Consider the following 19,740-nt stretch of genomic DNA (forward strand, 5'->3'; position numbering starts at 1 on the left):
GGATGTTAAAACTTTCATGAAAAAAATGAATTCATAGAGAAGTAGAAACTTTGGCTCAATACTACAGTATGGAAGTCCTGTCTGTATTCCCAGTCTTTGTGTTTATAAAGTTCCTATTTACCAACTCATAAGTACATGAGCTAATCCCTTAAAATAAAACCTCAGCACAAAGCCAGAATACAAGGAAACAACTTATTTAATTTCTTTTCATGATTAAAAATTCAACTAAATTTGAACTGCCATTCTTTACTATTTTAAACATAAAGTCATATTATGAGTATATCTTTCATGTAAAATACTTAATAAAATAACATCAGCCTGATGTAAACCTGCTAGTCACATTACTTAATAGGTTTAGGAAGTGACAGTTATGCACTAAGTATTTTGTATTTAGGGATACATACGTATGTATGTACATATATGTAAGGAACAAGAATTAGTGAAAAAAGAGGCCACAAGTTAGAAGGAGAGCAGGGCAGTATATATGAGTGAGTTTGGAAGGAAGAAAGCAAGGGAACAATTTTGTAGTATACAAAAATCTCACAATAAAAAAAAAAAAAAATGAAGGTGCAGAGTCCCTTTTAAATATACGTAAGTTTCTGAGCTGTCTGAGAGCTTGACCATGGTCAGCAGTACCTAAGACACTGTATTGAGTACACTTGGTAGCTACTTTAGAGGCACAACACTGAAGTTGAAAATGGAAAGATAAGTTCAGCACACATGATACAGGTTAAGTCTTAGTAGACATCGAAAGTGTGTGCTTAGTAGCATCAGGGAAAAGAAAGGTTGTAGTGAATTTGGGGTTTAAAATCCACACTGTAACAGTCTGTATGTGTGAGTGCCAACCTTAACATAACTGAGATGTATACCAATCTATTGATAACAGGTTTCCAGAGATTTTTGTGATACTTTACAAAATAATAAAAAATGTGTAAAAACAAAACCAAAGGGGGAAAAAACCCCAAGGAAGTAGCTATGAAGAAAACATCAGAAATGATAATGCTTTGTCATTTCTGCCTGGCTTTAGCCACCTCTGACTTGTGCATTCCCCATTTCTGTTCTTAAGGAGTATCCCAATTGTGATTCATAACTCACACCTCCATCATAGAGCTTATGATGTCAAGGAAAGATCACATCACCTGAATGCCCTAGAGGAAGAATGGATGCTGGATTGACCCATTGATTCAGAAAAAACAGAAAGGATTAAATCTACACAATGAGAGTATTCTCAGGATATCCATTTTAAAGCAGAATTAGCATTCCCTGGAGACTCCACATCTTGGTATGGACCTGCTTTAGTCCCTTCCTCCTGAACCTCTCATTCTTTACTTATAGCCCTGCTCCATTGCTTCTCTCAAGAGCAAATACCCAGATATATTTTATACCAGGAACTCGTAGTTGCTAGACCAGGCAGGGTCTGAGGTGGAGATTTTCAATATTCACCCTGTCCTCCATTTTTATCTCTCCTGTTTATGCTCAGCTCTGTAGCAGCCTGCTTGGGGAAGCACCTTCCCCACACCAACTCCCTTCACTGAAGACCCAATCTCTTGGTAAAGACCCATGGCCTCCTTAGTCATTCCATCCATGTCTCTCCAGACTTCCTCTTTGTTCTGCTGCAGCCTATGTGAAGGAACCACACTTGTCTAAGATCCAGAGAGTAACCAAGAAACAGAACACCCACCCAACAAAGACAAAACCAGATACCCAAACATAGAATCAACTCAATCATCAAAACTCCATTTTTGTAGACCCCAGAATTAAAACAGAAACATGGGCCACCAAAAAAATATGTCTGTGCCAGAACCCAAAAATTCATGTTACATGTGGCCTTGAGAAGTGCAGCATAGCTGAAACACAAGGCAAGGACTGCAAGGACAGCAGTCATGAGTCTATTCAAGGACATTGAGGATGTGATTAAATCCCTTAATGAAGACTAGAAAACACACACACACACACACACACAAAACAGTAGAATGAAAATAATCCAAAACATGAAAGTAGAATTTAACAAAGAAATAGAATCACTAGATAAAAATCAAATTGAAATAGAATTAGAAATGAAGAATTTAAGAAGTCAAAGAAAAACTCCAGAGGTAAGCCACACCAAGAGACTATAACACATAGAACACAGAATTTCAGGGTTAAAGAGAAGGTCGAAGAAATAGATACTTCAGTCAAATAAAATGTTAAATAAAGGGGGAAACATCTCTAGGTATGGAACAGCCAAGAAATATGGGGCACTATGAAGAAAATTCTACCATAATAGGGATGACAGAGGAGAAGAAATTCACGTCAAGGGTACAGAAAATATTGTTTAAAAGTCATAGAAGAAAATGTTAGCAATCTAAAGAAGGAGGTGACTATTGAGATATAAAAAGCATCCAGGAAACCAAATATACAGGACCAAAAAAGAAATTCCACATGGCTTTTTTAAAAAAAGTCAAAACCTACAAAACAAAGGTGATCAAAAGTTGCAAAGGAAAAAGATCTAGTAACATATAAAGTCCATAAGCATAATAACATCTGACTTCTCAATGGACACCCTGAAAAACAGAAAGGTAGGGTGGATGTTCTCCAAATGCTGAGACATCACAGGTGCCAGCCCAGACTATTATATTCAACCAAAGTATAAATGAAAATTGACAATGAAAGAAAAACTTTCTATGATAAAACAAAATTAAGTAACTACTGTTCACCAATTCAGCAGCACTCTAGAAGGTACTAGAAGAAAATTTCAGTCTGAAGAGTTTAATCACATCAAGTAATACAAGGAATAATATCAAATCAGTAAATCAAAAGAGGAATAAGAAAACCACATCAACAAAACAAAATATCAGGAATAAATAAACATTGTCCATCGACAACCAACAATGGTTTCAATGCCACAATAAAAAGATACAGATTAACAGATTGGATTAGAAAACAGAATCCATCTTTCTGTTGCATCTACAATACAAGTCTCACCATCAAATTTAGTATTAATTTAGGGTAAAATGATGTCAAAAGCTATACCAAGCAAATGGAAATGAGAAGCAAGTAAGTATAGTTATGTTAATATCTAGAAAAAATAGACTTCAAACCATACCTAATCAGAATACATAGGAAGGACACTACATACTCATTAAAGAAAAAAAAATCAGTAAGAACATATAATCCTAAACATATGCATCAAACACAAGGACAACAAAGTATATAAAAAATTCTACTACAGCTGAAGTCACATACACTTATTGACTTCAATACCCCATTCTCACCAAAAACAAGTCATCTAGGCAAAAAATAAACAGAAAAAATGCTGGAGTTAATTAACATCATAAATCAAATGGACATAGGAGATATCTGCAGAACATTGCGCTCAAACACAAAAGAATACAGTTTTTTTCATCAGTTCAAAGTAACTTTCTGTAAGAGTAACCACATATTTATACACAATGCATATCTCAACAGGTATAAGCAAATTGAAATAACATGTATCCTATCTGCATGGATCTAAGCTGTATATAAATAACAGAAACAGCAGAAAGTATATAAATTCGTCAATAACGAATAAGTCAATATTGAACAAACAGTGAATCAAGACAGAAACCAAAATAAAAAAGATAGAATTGAAGGAAAATGAAAACATGCCACACCCAACTGTATATGACACATGGAGGCAGTTTTAAGAGACAACTTCATAGATTTAAGGTTCTAAACCAAAATATCAGAGAGATTTCAAATTGTACTATGGACATATAGTGATAAAACTAGCATGGTGTTGGTATAAAAAAAGAAACATCAATACATGAAATCAACTTGAAGTTCATGATTTTTGATAAAGAAATAAAAAATACACATCAGTGAAATGACAGCATCTTCAACAAATCTGTGCCAGTCAAACAGGATGACTGCTTGCTGAAGCGAGCCAATCAATCAATGCTATCACCCTCCATAAAACTCAACTTTAAATGGATCAAGGACCTCAACCAAGACCAGATACTCTAGATCTGACAAAAGAAAAAGTGAGAAAGAATCTTGAACTCACTGGTACTTTCAAAACATGACACTGATAACATAGGCACCTAGATGACAATTAATAAATGGGATTCCATGAAACTGAAAATCTCTGTGTGACAAAGTACACCATTATTCAGACAAACTACCATGCTACATAATGAGAAAAGATCTTATCAATTATGTCTGACAGAGGCTTAGTATCTAAAAACTCCAAAGAACTAAAAATAAATAAATAAATATCAAGAAAACAAATAATCCCAATTAAAATAAAAATAAGCAGGGAGTTCTCAAAAGATAAACTACAAATGGATAAGAAGTACTTTAAGAATTGTTCATTATCTTTCATCATCGGAAACTCAAAATTACTTTATGCTTCATCTTACACCAGTCAGAAAGGCCAAGAGCAGTATAGAAAATAACAGTACATGCTGGCAAGGATTTAGGGTAAAGAGAACACTCATCCAATGTCAGCTGGAGTGCAAAGTTCTACCGCCATTATTGGAAATCTATGAGATGGTTCCTCAGGAAGCTGGAAATAGATCTACCTCAAGATCCAGCTTTAACACTGTTGGGTATATACCCCAAGTATATACCCATGTAATACTACATGTTAGTACAGAGATATGTGCACATTCATGCTTATTGCTGCTCTGTTCATAATAGCCATAAATTGGAAAAAGCCTAGATGTCCATCAAGTGATTAACAGATAATGAAAATAGGGTACTTTAGCACAATGGAATATTACTCAGCTATTAAGAAAAAAAGAAAACCAAAATCATGGAATTGGTAGGTAAATGGATGGAGATAGAAAATACCATTGTAAGTAAGGTAGTCTAGACTCCAAAAGACAAATATTGTCTTTTCACTATGTGTGGCTATTAGCTTTTAAGTCTTCTTCAGGAGGGGTACAATGTATATAACCATGTAATTTTGGTACCTGCTGAGGGACTATGTGGGGGAATAAAAGATCTCCTAAAGAAGGAGAAATAGAATATACTGTTATGGTGAGGTAGGAAGAGATTGGAGAGAGAGGACTAAAAGGATGTGTACAATGGGATGGTCCTTCTGTACTTTGTGAATGTGTGTTGCTCTCATCAGTTGATAATAAAGCTGTTTGGCCAATGGTAAGGCAGAATAAGTTTAGGCAAAACAATCAAACTGAACACTGAGATGAAGAAGGGTGGAGTCAGGACAGATGCCAACCAGCCACCAACGAAGCAGAAAGTGTAGAAAATGAAGCAACAAGCCACAAACCATGTGGCAACAAACTAATTAAAAATATTGATTAATTTAAATGTAAGAACTAGCTAGTGATAAGCCTGAGCCATCGGACAAGCATTTATAATTAATATAAGCCTCTGAGTGATAATTTGGGGAGCAACTGCTGGGTATAATTGGGCATAGAGGACAGAAAGCCCTGCCTCCATTTATAGGTGTGGAGCAGATAAAAGGAGAAAGGGAGGGGATATGGGAAAGGGCAGCTGTGGGGCATACATGGGCTGCAAAGAGGGTATGGAAAGAAATTCAGATAAATAGAGCTTAAGCTTTAAGCTGTTTATGCAGAGAGTGGATACAAATGGTACCAGAGGAAGTTAGTTTAAGCTGTTTGTACAGTGAATAGATACAAAGGATGGCTAAGAGGAAGTAAGGTTGGGTTGTTTGTATGGTGATTAAAGACTAATAGAAAGGAAGTTAGCTCAAGTTATTTATGCTAAGATAAGATACTAAAAACAGGAGATGGTGTCAGGACATAAACAACTTGCAAATAGGGTGACCTTTAAAATGATTGGTTAGTTCCTTCACCCCCTCCTAGGATTCTGAGGATTTCTGGTATAATAGAGGCTTACTGCCTATCAATAAAAGAGTTCTTGCTTGACTTGACTCCCTGCTGCTTCTGATTGTCTCCAGGTAAGAGGGAGGCTGGGGAATGGTGCCAGTGGTGTGCACTTGCCTTTCCTCAGTTCCAGGCCACCTCTTCACAGGTAACCTAAGTTCCTGGTGGGGCAGGTCCCCACAGGCAGCTAACACTAAAGGTCACGGGGGCTATATGGAAATCGAATACTGACAAATTTTCCCAAATACATCAATATATAAAATATAATCTTAATGGAGTCACCAAATAAGAGGGGAACAATGCTTCACCTGGAGATCTTACATCTCCAAGTGTTACTTCCAATGCCAGAAATGGGTGACATCTAGCTGAGTCTTTGACCAAAGAGGTCCCATAGAAAGGCACAAATATCTCAAGGTTATCATTTGCTCTGCACAAACTGATACTTCTGAAGACAACACAAAAAAGACTATGGTAGCACATACAGAGCTATCACTAATTCAAGTTAGATGGGCTCCCACTACTGAGACAAGGAAGTGGACATGTGGTCCCATTCCTAATCAAGAAGCTAGCTGCTGTTGGAATCCTGTTGTAGAATATTATTTTCAGGTGTGTTACTTTTGTTTATGTTGCATTTATTTAACTCTGAGAAGCTGTATTACTTTGCCTATCTAAAATACCTGATGGTTTAATAAAGAGCTGAACAGCCAATAGCAAAGCATGAGAAAGGATAGGTGGGGCTGGCAGGCAGAAAGAATAAACAGAGATCTGGGAGGAAAGAAGAAGTAGCCAGAGAAGGAGGAGGACTCCAGGGGCCAGCCACCCAGCTACACAAGAAGCCATGGAGTAAGAGTAAGATTTAAAGAAGTAAGAAAGGAAAAGACCAGAGGCAAAAGATAGATGGATAAGTTAAGTTTAGGAAAGCTGGTAAGAAACAAGCCAAACAAAGGTTGGGCATTTAAAATTAAGAATAAGCCTAAGTGTGTGATTTATTTGGGAGCTGGGTGGCAGGCCCCCAAAAGGGCAAAACAAACAACAGTATCCATTAGCAAAGGAAAAATTGATCTTCCCCATTAGATTCAAATTAGGTCTATTAACCACACTTCAGGTTAGGCCACACGCCAAAAATGAATGGCCAACACAAAACAAACTCGGTATTTTGTAGAATTTTTGTCTCATAAAGATTTGTTTAAGTAAATTTTTGTCTTATTGGTCTTTTGCTTGTATATTTTGGTTTCTGATTTTCTGGTTTTGTGGGTCTATTTTTTTTAATGCATGAGATTTTTGTCTATTTGTGTTTTGTTTTCTTGTATTTTAAAAGAGAAAGAAATGGCATGGAGTTGAGTGGGTGGGTGGGGCATGTGGAGGACCTGGGAGGAGCGGGAGTGGAAGTATGATTAGAATACATGTTAGAAAAATAAATATTTTCAATGAAAATACAAGTAAAGTAAGGAGAATTAATATCATTTCTTTGTCCTCTGATGGATGGAAACAGGTTTTAAGATACATATTTATGTTATCTGAGAATATATGTATTTATATTGCAGAAGACAGAAGTGAATTTAAGAGGAAAAGACAAAGTAAGAATTCAGTGTCATCATTGCGCCATCTATTTTTAATTTAGTGACTCAACAAAATCACTTAGTTGTTAAACAATTTCTTTTCTTTTCATGCAGGCATATGCACACTTAATGATGTATTGTGAGAAGATTGGCTGATTTATTTTTCATTCCATATTTAGAAATAATGCAAAGACTCAAATATCAATCCTATATAACTTTGTCAATAATAGTTTCACAGTATATTCTTTAATTTCCGTTATAACATCTGTAATATTAGGTGCAAGATTAAAAACAGTTTTGACTAGCAAAAGACAGATTTAGGAAGTCATGTGATCATTTTTCCTTATTAATTATTTTTAAAAGTCCTTCTTTTTAGAGAAACAAAATAGATTTATAGATTTTGCAGGGAGACTGGGGGCAGGTGGAGGATGGGAACATGAGGAATCAGGTTTGGGAGGGAGGGACGGAGGAAGAGAATATGGGGTGAGATGACTACAATTGAAGGTATTTGGGGGACAATCTGCAAATGTAGTACAATAGAAATTTCCTGGAACCTATGAGAGTGATCCTATGAAGACTCCTAGCAACCTGCCATCCTCTGTGAACAGACAAGGCTTCCAGTGTTGGGACTGGGACACCAGCCCAACCACAAAACCTTGACCTACTACCTACCCTGCCTGCAAGATGTGCTGGGACAATTATGGCTCAGAGCTTGTAGGCGTGACCAACCAATGACTGGTCCAACTTAAGGCCCACAGCACAAAAGGGAGCCCAAGCATGACATACTTCCTGGATGGCCAGGAACCAGAGGCTGGACAGCTCAGAGACCTGGGATAGAACTAAACACAGTTGGAAAAAAAAGGGGTCAATGATTCCTAATGATATTCTGCTATACTCATAGATTGATACTTATTCCAGTGGTCATCAGACAGTGTTCCTCCAGCAGCTGATAGAAGCAGATGCAGAGACCCACAGCCAAATATTAGGTGGAGCTCGGGGAACCCCATAAAATAGTGGGAAGAAGGATGGTGGAGCCAGAGGGGTCAAGGACACCACGAGAACATGGCCCACATAAACAACTAAGCAAGGCTCATAGGGGCTCTCAGAGACTGAAGCAGCAACCATGGAGCTTGCATGGGTCTGTTTTAAGTCCTCTACCTATACGTTGTGGTTGTTTAGCTTGGGGATTTTGTGGTCTCCTAACAGTGGGAGTGGGGCTCCTTCTGACTCTTTTGCCTGCTCTTGGGACTCCTTTTCCTTCTACTGTCCAGCCTTGATATGAGAGTTTGTGCCTAGTCTTATTTCATCTCGTTATGCTGAATTTGATTAATATCCCTGAGAGGCCTTTTGTATTTTTAAGAGAAAGGGAGGAGCTATGGATACTGGGAGAGCGGGGGTGGTGAGGCTGTGGTTAGGATGTTTTGTATAAGAGAAGAATAAATAAAAAAAACGAAAGAAAAAGGAAGTCTCAAGTGTGGGTTGGAATATATAGTATTATGTTTAAAAGTTGTATAAGTATATCATCTCATGTATACTAATTATATAATATTTAACATAAAGTATTCTTATATGCAGCTGTGTAACAAATAAGTTGTAAATAATTTCAAACAGGAAGTTTGTTTCTTGTAACTAAAACCATGTCACAACACATGACTACTTTTGACTGGATGTATTTTGAGATACATACACATGCTCCAGAAAATGAGCATTGTTTACACTGTACACTGAGAGACTTTGATAATGAGATTTAATCTGCTTGTTCCAGTTTTAAATATTGAGGGAATAATGACACATGATATACATGTATGTATTTATAACTCTGTAGATGGCGATGTGTGTAAGTCTGTCTGGTATAATGACTTTTTTACTTCTTTGATGGTTTAATTGCTAAACTTCTCCAGAGAAACAGCTATGTAGTACAGGATCCTTCAGAATTCCTACTTCACCACAAAGTTTATTCTAGTAATATGTGAAAAAAAAAAGCTGTGTACATATAACAAGGATGAAAACCGCAATTGTTTTCCTATCCCTCAACATCATGATTACACAATTATCAATAGAAAAGTTTCACTCTGTGATCTTTTACGTTAGTGCCTTGGAGGACTAGTCAAATTAAATCTTTAGAAGCAATGATCTCGTCCTCATTTCTCTGAGAATCTAGAAATAATTGCTTCTTCCTTGTTTTACAAACTGTAGCAATAAACTTTGGATTTCATAAATTAGGTTTTAATATTTAAGCCTGTTTTGAATATATTTATGAACAAGACCACTCTCAATAAAATAATTAGTAAAGTTCCTTCAGGCAACGGAGAGAATAATATGTATTTCTCAACAAAGGATTATAGAAAATTCATGACAAATGCAAGAGAAAGAAGAATAAAAATGCAGAACTCTATTTCAGGCCCCAAGGAAATAAATTACAAAGATCAAAACAAGGAAGCAGCTCTTGCTCATTAGGAAATGGTCGGGTAAGATATCATTTCTTTCTGAAATGTAGGAGTTGTAGAATAATTGAGCATAGTCAGCCATGCAGAATTAAACTCCAAAAGAAAATAGAAAACAGACCTAAAACAAATGTTACATAGCTTAAAAAAAAGACATCATCATAAACAGAAGTAATGGTTTTATAGGACTAATAGTAAATATTTCAAAAGTTACAAGAAAAATATCTAATCACTGTGCTTTGATATAAGTGTACATGGTTTTATTAATATATTTTTAATTGAAAGAACAAAACTATCCCTCTCATTATTAATAAAAGCCAGTCCCATACTTTTTACATGTGTGTGTAAACTGTATGTGATAAAGTGTGTTTACAAAATAGCTAAACTGACAGTTTAAAAACATTTTAGAACTTTTTAAGGAAACAGTGTCAGGGCTAAAGTGGTGAGCATCTTGGCATTCACAAGAGGATTGTGTAATGCTTTTCAGTCCAGGTGGTGTCACTATCATGGCTCCTGATTTAGACCAACGTCAAATATACCAAGTTTTATTCAGTTATGAAGAGTTAAATTTTTAAACAAATGAAGGGGAGGGGAGGTTGTAAGTGTAATATGGCTCTCATTGTCCAGAACTTTTATAGCTTTTCCATAAAAGCCATCCCTAACACACCTGCAGTGATGAACTATTGTTATTTTGATTTATGTTACCTTCACGACCAGTGATGTTTAATCCCCTTCCCAAGCCAATGTTCTACCAGGTTTGCAGAAGCGTCCATGAAATACATGTGTCTAGTTTTTACTCTATTCATTTGGGATTTGTTGTGTATTGTGTGTTTCTTTTTTTGAAATGGAATCATTTCAGGTGCCTGTGTCACAAGTCTTACATCCCTTCACCGGCTGCCTTTTCAGTACTATAACTGCTTTATTCTGTGAAGGTTTGTTGTCTGATGTACTCACCTTGTTTAATTCTTTTGCAGTCTGAGCTCTATTGTGATACCCAAACAATCATTGCCAGGCCACAAGTCCAGGACCCAGTCTGCTCAGTTTACTTGTAGGACTCTTACGTGTTCCAGGCATTATATTTATAGTTCTCAATCTATTTGGAATTGGCTTCTTAGTTGTGTCGGGGTGGGGGTGTGCAGGGGGTTCCAGGGAATCCTGCTTGATTGTCTCTGGGATTGAACTTTGAAGTTACTGTGAAAAACTATAGAATTTCCTCAAACACATATGAAAGTACCATGTGATACAAAAGTCTCTTCTGATTTTATATCCAGTGTATAACTATCATCTCATAGAGATATATGCATGCCCATGTTTACTGAAGCATTATGATGGCTAAGGTATGGAAACAACCTTGGTGTTCATCCTTAGAGAAATAGAGAAGAACATTATCACACATACTAATATATTCAGTCTTAAGAAAAGAGGTTTTGACATCTGCGACATCTGCATACATCATGTCAGACATAGGTGAAATTAAAATATTTGCATTCATATAAACCATTAGTAGAATAGGGACTATTGGTGCATTGGCTGGCTTTTGAGAAAGGGAAAATGTAATACAGAGAGTTTTACATCAGTTTTAGAGGATGGCCATCTACAGAGGTAATACAAAGCATGAGCCCCACAGGCAATAATATTAAACTGTATATTAGAAAATTGCTACAAGAGCCCATTATATATACATATATTATATATGTACATAAATATATAATCATAAACTCTATAATATTCAGGCAATTCTAAAGTAAATTCAACAGTAAGAGGGAAAACATGTCTGGTTTCACTTGTCTTCAAAAGAATATATTCTAAAAAATAAACAATAAATCAGTTAAATATAGTTAACTCCTGGTTACAATTAATCCTTATGATTCAAAGACAAAGTTATTTGGCACTGGAAACAACAAACTTGGCAGACAATAGTATCAAACTGTGATGTACCAGCAGAAGTTAGATTTAAGTGGGCCTAGAATGTGGAGGACCTGGTAAGGATTAATATCCAAAGATAAATATAATTGTGGTTTGTGAATATGAAGTCACCTGTGTAGAAACCTCTAAATTTCAAAGCTTTGAAGTCAAGCAAAGTAAGGTCATAAATTAGGCAAAGAGGCCCGAGAACCAATGAGTGTGCTATTCAGTCACATGAATTTTCTAGGCTTCAGAACAAGTATGCAATGCCAACTGGAGTAGGAAAAATGTAGAAGAGTTTCCCTCATTCACATTATTGTAGGATCATCTAATGATAGGATACTGAAACATAAGTTATGGTTTACCTGAATCTCTAATCGGATTTTTAGGACATTTGTAATGTATGACATAATCCTGTGTTCATGTATCATTGCAATTTGTCAAAAAAAATGTACATTAATTATTTTGACATAAGCCAGGTTATTTGGATCTTTTTATCAATTCATACAGGGAAAATCCTTTCCTGGGTTAACACAAAGTAAAAGTCATAATACCATGCCAGTGAAAGAAAATTTCTTCTCTGAAGGGAACTGACTGTGCCTCATATGTAAGCTCCAACAGAATCATTGTGTTAGCCAGTCTTTTGCACCAAGATAAACTCCATATTTAAAATGTGTCTTAAAGAGCAGAACTACTTATTCACTGGTTACAGAAGTTCCTGTCTACAATAGTGGGCCATGATGGTAGAGCGGCTCATCTCATGTCTAGGAAACAGAGACTTTCCCCGTCTGCCTGCTTATTCCATTCAGATCCTTGGTAGTTGATTGGGGCTGACCAGTCAGGGTCTTCCTATGTGAATGAAACCTCTCTGGAAGCGTCATCAAGTCAGAAGAGTGTTTTATTAAATGTCTAGGCATTTTTTTTCAGTGAAATCATGTTGATAATCAAGATTAAGCACATACCTACAATCACCTTTGCCATGCAATCAACCTGAGTTCTTTAGCTTTGGAAACCATTTCCCCCTTTTATTTCTCAGCTATAGGTTCTTTCCTCCACTACTTAGAAGGAAATTTTCTATTGCTGACCTCATCAGACTGGTCTATTTCAGAGCCTTCAATGCCTTCCTCTCAGGCATTCCTTTTGGAAGCTCCTGGACTGGCACTTTGCTGTTCTCCTGATTGTGAATCAAGTGAGATGTTCTCTACAGTCTGCCAATGAAATTGTGTTTTCTCCTCCTAGTGTTTCTCTTTGGTCTGTCTCACATTCCTGAAAACATGTTGAGAAGCCCATATTCCCTTCTACCAATGCAGACATTGGTACTCTATGACAGTCACTTCAGGACTTAGCCTGTGCTTAAAAAAATCCCAGTTAGTTGGATGAAAACAAAGTCATGCTATAAGGTTAAAAGATCATTACATTAAGAATATTGAAATTTAAAAAATTTAAATATGTGACTTAGTCAATTATATAATTTTCATCCTTAAACTTGCCTGATATTGTAGATGTATTTGATAATACAATATACTACCATGGAGAATATTTCAGAAAGATTGCCATTTTTTCTTTTTTTTTTAAATTTAATTGAAACATTTTACCTTTGTTATTTTAAGCATTTTTCTTAATACGCTAATTTTATATGGTTCCATATTTTTTAATGTTGCTATGATTACCTCTGTAATAGCTCATTTGAGGTTATTTCCTCTTTTTCAGAAAGTTTTCTGAGCCAACATCATTCCAACTATCTTAGCATAGCCTGCCTATGAAATAAAAAATGTAAACAAAATAGCTGATCTTCTGGTTGCAACATGAACAAAATATACTTTAAAAAGTTGAGCCTTCATTTTTTGTTCATTTTAGACAGAATCTTAATATGCAGACCAGGCTGGCAGGGAATTTGCTGAGCAGTGCAGGTTGCCCTGGAACTCATAATGTGCTGTATTAGACTCCTAATGGCTGGAATTAGAGCTGTGCACCATCATCTTTGACTTAAAACTCATTTGGGAATCTGAGGGGCTACAGTAGCTTGAACCTAAAGCTAGGTGAGTACTCTGATACTGAGCTATATCCCCAGCTTAATTCTCCATCATTAAGGTAATAAATAGGAACACAAATCTTTGTAATATAGGAAGTTTACCTGCTGAAGTAGGCTCTTCTTCATCTGATGCTACATTCAAGGGAGGGAGAGGAAGTGGACAGAAACAGAGGATGGAGGGGGCAGTGGTGGGGGATGGGTAGGAGAGAGAGAGAAAAAATAAACATTAATATGCAAATAATCACTGCAAGCCAATGACGAATAATTTTGGCATATACTAGAAATTTTTCATTGCCTAATGGAATTTACTTATAATTAATTATAGGAAATTTAAGTGGATATACACATTATTTAATGTATGTATTTATTATAAAGGACCAATTTCTTGTCCTAATTGGATGGGGGTTTTGTTTTTGTTTTTTGCAAACAAGACTGACTTTAGTTAGTTCATGTAGTTTTAAACAATTTTTCAAAATATAAGTCAGATATAACATATAGATGTTGGTATGGGCCCCCAGAAGTTGACAGGTTCCAGAGAGGAGGCAAGGGGTACATGAGGGAGGAAGTGAGCCATGCCATGGTGTTGGTGAGAATCTTGCAGTCAGAATGCTTCTCTATTTAAACAGAATTAAGTAACCAGGGGTAGATTTATGCTGGTCCAAAACACAGATCATATCATTTTTGTTCCTGGACATGTGTTTAACTTTTTCTCTTGCACATCTGGAGTCATAAATTTAGTCATCATTGATAGACAGAGTTACATTTTATAATCATTTTTACTCATTAACCCCATAACCCAATTTTTAAGAATCTAGAGACATCTTGTTCTCAGGCTGTTAGTTCTTGTGTCTTCAAGGACACTAGATAGAAAAAAAAATTCCCAAGCCAGCCTGGGCAGATTGCCATGTCCTGAGCAGTGTATTATTAACTGTTAATGGTCAAGTGTTCATGAAAAATCCTCAGGCCAAAGCTACTGTAGTTATTATGCAATTTCTGGCACAATACCTTGTATTACATTTGATATCTTTATAGAATTTGTTTATGTGTCTAATCCTAGCATTCTTTTGTTCTTTGGTCATATAACACCACAGTGGCTCTGCACAAGTTAACATTCCTAGAAAGGGAGGCACCTCGTTCTTTTATCATTTTTATCATTTTATCCTTTTTCTACACCACTGTTTGTCCATCAGTCCCTGCATGGGCAAAGGTAACTTCAGCTAATCTAACTTTGTTTCTGAATATGGCACATGATCACCTGAGTGTATAGTGGGGTGGGGCTTGTAATCTGATCTGTGGCCAACTCCTCTAACCCACCTAATCATGTTGACCTTTTTAAGTTTACTTTGATTTGATTATCTTGTTTCTGAGTGAGGACAGGGGCAAATGTTATAAGAATGTCTCAGAGCCTCATCAAGAGACCTCTGCCTTCTTTAGCCACAACCTCCAAGTTGTAAGGAAGACCTTCAAGTAGATAAGAATATCTTCCTAAAAATGGGAGGGGTGGTATGCTCAAGATTTTCCTGGGGAAGCTTAGAAGCAGTACTCCTGGGAGAAGGAATAAATGATTCATAAAAAAAATCTCCATCAATCCAATATCCCCAAGTAGAATAAATATTAAAATATTCCCAAGTATGCAATATGTGGAGATCAAAACCCAAAGTGGCACAGCAGCCATCATGTGACTCAGCTTGGCTGGATCTTTGTCAAGCAGCTGTGCTGGCTTTATGAGTTTTGCTGATCTCATTGGATATGGCTGTGCTAACTCCCCCTTTTAGCTTTTGATGTTAAGGGTCTGTAGATCTTGTTGCATGGCATGTACGGCATTTCTCAGTCCTAGGATTACAACTAGAAGGACACAAATCCAAATAAACGCAACTTCCAGGACTACTCCCAATATATGACTCACTTTCTGTTTTCCATTCAATTAAAAGTCATGGTCAACAGCAAAAGCTTGTATTCTGCATGATAGAACATGATTATTGAATCCTACTGATTCAAAACCATGTTGAATTTTTCCAAACATAAAAACTCTAGTGAACATGCACTGTGCATATCCTGTCTGTCATCCCATCCTTCTCCCCCCAACACTCAAGCATATACATTTAGTCATTGACATGTACCACACTCACTTTAAGAATCAGTAATGACAGATGATACCATGATAAAGGCATGGGGATGTGCTTTATTTGTTTGTTGAGACAAGGTCTCACTGTCTACCCAAGGTGATCTGGAATTCTATGTGTTGTACATTGTCCTTGAATGCACACACTTGAAGTGATGATACCTCCCAAGTATCCTACCCAACAGTGGGAATTACAGCTGTGAACCATGACACCCAGCTTTATGGATGGAAATTTTAAAGAATGGGTCCAGATAATCTTTTCATGTATTTGTCAGCTCACATAGGGCTAAACATGAATAGTATAAAAGCAGAGATCATAATATGAAGAAAAAATTATCCTACTGCACCATTTCACAACCCTGGAGCCAACGTCTGTCTCCTTGTCAAACTAATTACTTAGAATCCTCTTAAATGGCACTAATTTGTAGCAGGATAGAAACATTGACATGTAATATTACTATGTGGTTATATAAACTATAACTCATGAAAGTGCTAATCATGCTGATTCCTGCTTTGAATGTGGAGGTGTTTCAGAGCAGTGAAATTGCAAAGCAATAACCTAACACAGTGTGTATGTTGGGATGGAAAATAGAAACGATAAGAGTGAAAAGCAGAGTTCAAATGAGTAGCTTCACAATTTCTCATACAATCTACCTGTTTATTCTTATATTCTCACACACATTCTGGGCAGAGCTATATCTGCTTTGTGCACAGGAGCAATTTGCCCAAAATATTACCATTGAATGATATGTCAAATGCCAATAGTACTTCACTTGATTTGTAATGGTTTAAAATAAAAAATATTAAGTTGCAAGGGGTTATAAAGTAGCTTTGCTCCCACTTGATTTGTTAATCAATGTATCCTGTGTAGCCAGGAAAAGTTCTCCACTCTTTTCATTAAAGTCCCAACTCTGCTGGGTACCCTTGAAACAAGCTTACTTTGTGCCTCTACAGTAATTTCCACTCCCATTTTGGCCTTCCTCCTTGGCAATAAAGAAATAGAGAGAGCAAACCTAGTTGGCAAACATGACATTGAAAATATAAATATTTAAAAAGCTGTTTTCTGCTCCATCACATCCAAAATATACCATAACACATTCACGGAGAAAAGTTTCTGGTAGCTTCCTAATTCACTGGAAAGAAAAGGCTTGTCAAAAAGGCTTGCAGAAGAGCTGACTTATGTGGGTCATTGCAAATATGTGGAGATTTAAACAGATAAAAGTAAATATGCTTGTAGCTCTTTGTGTTACAAGCTTAAATCCATTTAGTTCACAAGGTAGCCAATAGGTGAAGATTAGTGAGGTTCCACAGGCTCTACTGACTACAAAATTTTTCAAGAAACTGTCCATTTGAATTTGAGATGATAGTAGTTTTACTGAAAAACTATAGTCCTTCCTTATTATCTTCCAGCAAAGGCTGATTCAGTGCCTTCTTGGAAAAAGGAGAAAAACCAATGACCAATAGTCTGTTGAAATTTGTTCACTACCATTCACAAATTGGGACATGAAATGAGGACTGACCAAATTCCTGATAATGTCAACTGGACTTAAGCCTAAGTAGAAATGAAATAATGAAACACAATCTAACATTGGGGCTGAGGGGATAAGTCCTTAGGGGCGGGGGAAGTTCTCCATGTCTTGTACAATGCAGGGATATAAATAGAAAAGTGAGAGCCTGATTATAGTTATACAGAGCATGAAAAGACAATGACACCCAAGGGTGAAGTAGTAGAATTGCCACGATTTTAACTGTGCAGTGAATGTATAAGCCAGGATATTTCAAAGTCTCCAGAAAGTACACCAAAAGACAAGTATAAACTTAGTATTGTTGTTTGGGTTTTGTTTGATTTTAAAACCAATGTTTAAAGAAATAGGAAGAGGGCAACACAGCACATGCCTTTAATCCCAGAACTTAGGATGCAGAGGCAGGTGGATCTCTGAGTTAGAGGCCAGCCTAGTCTGCAGAGCAAGTGTCAGGACAGGCAGGGTTACACATAGAAACCCTGTCTCAACAAATAAAAAAAAGTAGGAACTGTTCTCAACTTATATTTGATCTTGGCATACTTTAAAGTATTTTTACAATAAGAGGACAGTATAGAATTAGCAGGAGCAGAGTATTGTATAGAGTTTTATTTCTATGCAACATCTCCCTTGATTTTTCCATAATATTTAGAATTTAGTAACTACTACACATAAATTTTAATATACACATGTTTACCAAGGCACATATATAAGAATAAGTATTTGTATTAGTTCATTTAACTGATTAGCAGTTATTTAGTTGTGCGGAAAGTCCTCTGTGTAGGTTAATTATATCACTGAGCAAAACATCAAAAAGTATTAACAGGTGGTAACTCAAGTCCCAGAATAAAAATAAAACTTAAAGTTGATATCAATGGTCCAAATAATGATATTTCCAAGGAACTTGGGTCATAGAAAGTACTGTCATACTATCTATATGACTTGTACTCTTACCATTTGATTCTTAGAGTCATGGAATGAATCAGTTGTTTATAAAGATGCTGATCTGACCCCAGCCAGTCTTGTTTAGTTCTGGAAATGAATATACAGGCATGAGGCAAAACAACTGATAAAATAATTGTTGCTCACGTCAACTATTAGATGCACTGCAATTCGTGTTGGGATGACAGACAGTAAAGAAACATCTGACATACAGGAATTAACTAAATTCTGTCTTTCATCAAGCATAGCAAACTCTCCCTTGGTGTTTGTTAAAATGTTGTAACATTTCATACATCTTATGAATTTGAATTTGAATTTTGGGTGCTATCCCAGGCTACTGCATTTTTAAAAAGCTCTGCAGGTGGCTTGTCTGAATACTCCATTTTGAAAAAGATGGCTGTAGACCATCAAAGGTTGATTAACTGGAAAGAAGCCATGGGTCCAGTTGGTGGAAGTTTTCTAGTAAGTTAGAAGCAGGGAAAAAAAAATAAAATAAAATCACTTTGAAGTGTATATTGATGTTCTCTTTTTTTTTTCCTTGTAGTATTGTCAGGATTTGCTGGGTATCTATATTATTGAATTTGGAGAAAATGACAGTAGGTTTGACTTAAGGTACCTAAAACAAAATCTGCCCTCTTTTGTTATCAACTGTCATTGTTCCAGAAACAGAAATAAGAATACCCCTTGCTCTCTGCAGGGTTGGTTCCCAGATACTCGTCTCTCATGCAGATAGACTCGGTTTCTGTAGAAAACGATGTCCAACACTCATTATACTTTCAGTGATTTCTGGACTTCATATAATATCTAATGTATCACAAGCTATATGCAAATAGTTGTTATACCATATTGTTTAGAAAATAAAGTCCAGAATAAAAATATCTTCTTGTTTAGTGCAGAAGCAAATTATTTTCTATCTGATACTGGTTGAATCTCTCCCCTTAGATACAGAAGACTAAATCTGCCACCATTTGCCAACAAGACTGTGTAATGAGAAGTCTACTGATGTTGACATGGGGGAGAAGCAGTTGGTAGGGAAGTGTTCTCATTTTTCTGAGAAAGTGTCTGTAAATATATCTCTCATATTGATTCTCTCCTTGTCTTTCCTTTATATATGACCAGGAAGCCTACAGAACCCTAACAAGTTATCAAACACCTTAAAATCATAATTGATGCTATCTTTAAAAGGCTCACTAAAATAATACATTTTTATGATGTAATCTATCTTATATTTGAATGCTAAATTATTTACTCTGATTTATTAGACATTTATGTTCACATAAATTCAGTTATAAACAATATTTTTGCAGGCCTATAATTGTCTATGAAATTATTTCCATATTCAATGTTGCACTCTGGTGACATTTTAAGATATATTATTCAGTGGG

General features: G+C 36.2%; 1 protein-coding gene across 2 annotated transcripts in view; it reads right to left on the minus strand.

Annotated features, from left to right (window-relative positions):
• Positions 1 to 19,740, minus strand: part of Edil3 (EGF like repeats and discoidin domains 3) — a 448,869-nt gene that overhangs the window by 281,327 nt on the left and 147,802 nt on the right. Inside the window, exon 3 of one of the 2 annotated variants that reach the window (XM_028854155.2) lies at positions 13,874 to 13,903. The exons of the other annotated variant lie outside the window; for it this stretch is intronic. Coding sequence (XP_028709988.1) covers positions 13,874 to 13,903 — 30 coding nt within the window. The remainder of the gene's footprint in view (positions 1 to 13,873; positions 13,904 to 19,740) is intronic. 2 annotated transcript variants of the gene reach the window in all.

Source organism: Peromyscus leucopus, chromosome 11 (genome assembly GCF_004664715.2).
Source record: "Peromyscus leucopus breed LL Stock chromosome 11, UCI_PerLeu_2.1, whole genome shotgun sequence".
NCBI classification, from domain to species: domain Eukaryota; kingdom Metazoa; phylum Chordata; class Mammalia; order Rodentia; family Cricetidae; genus Peromyscus; species Peromyscus leucopus.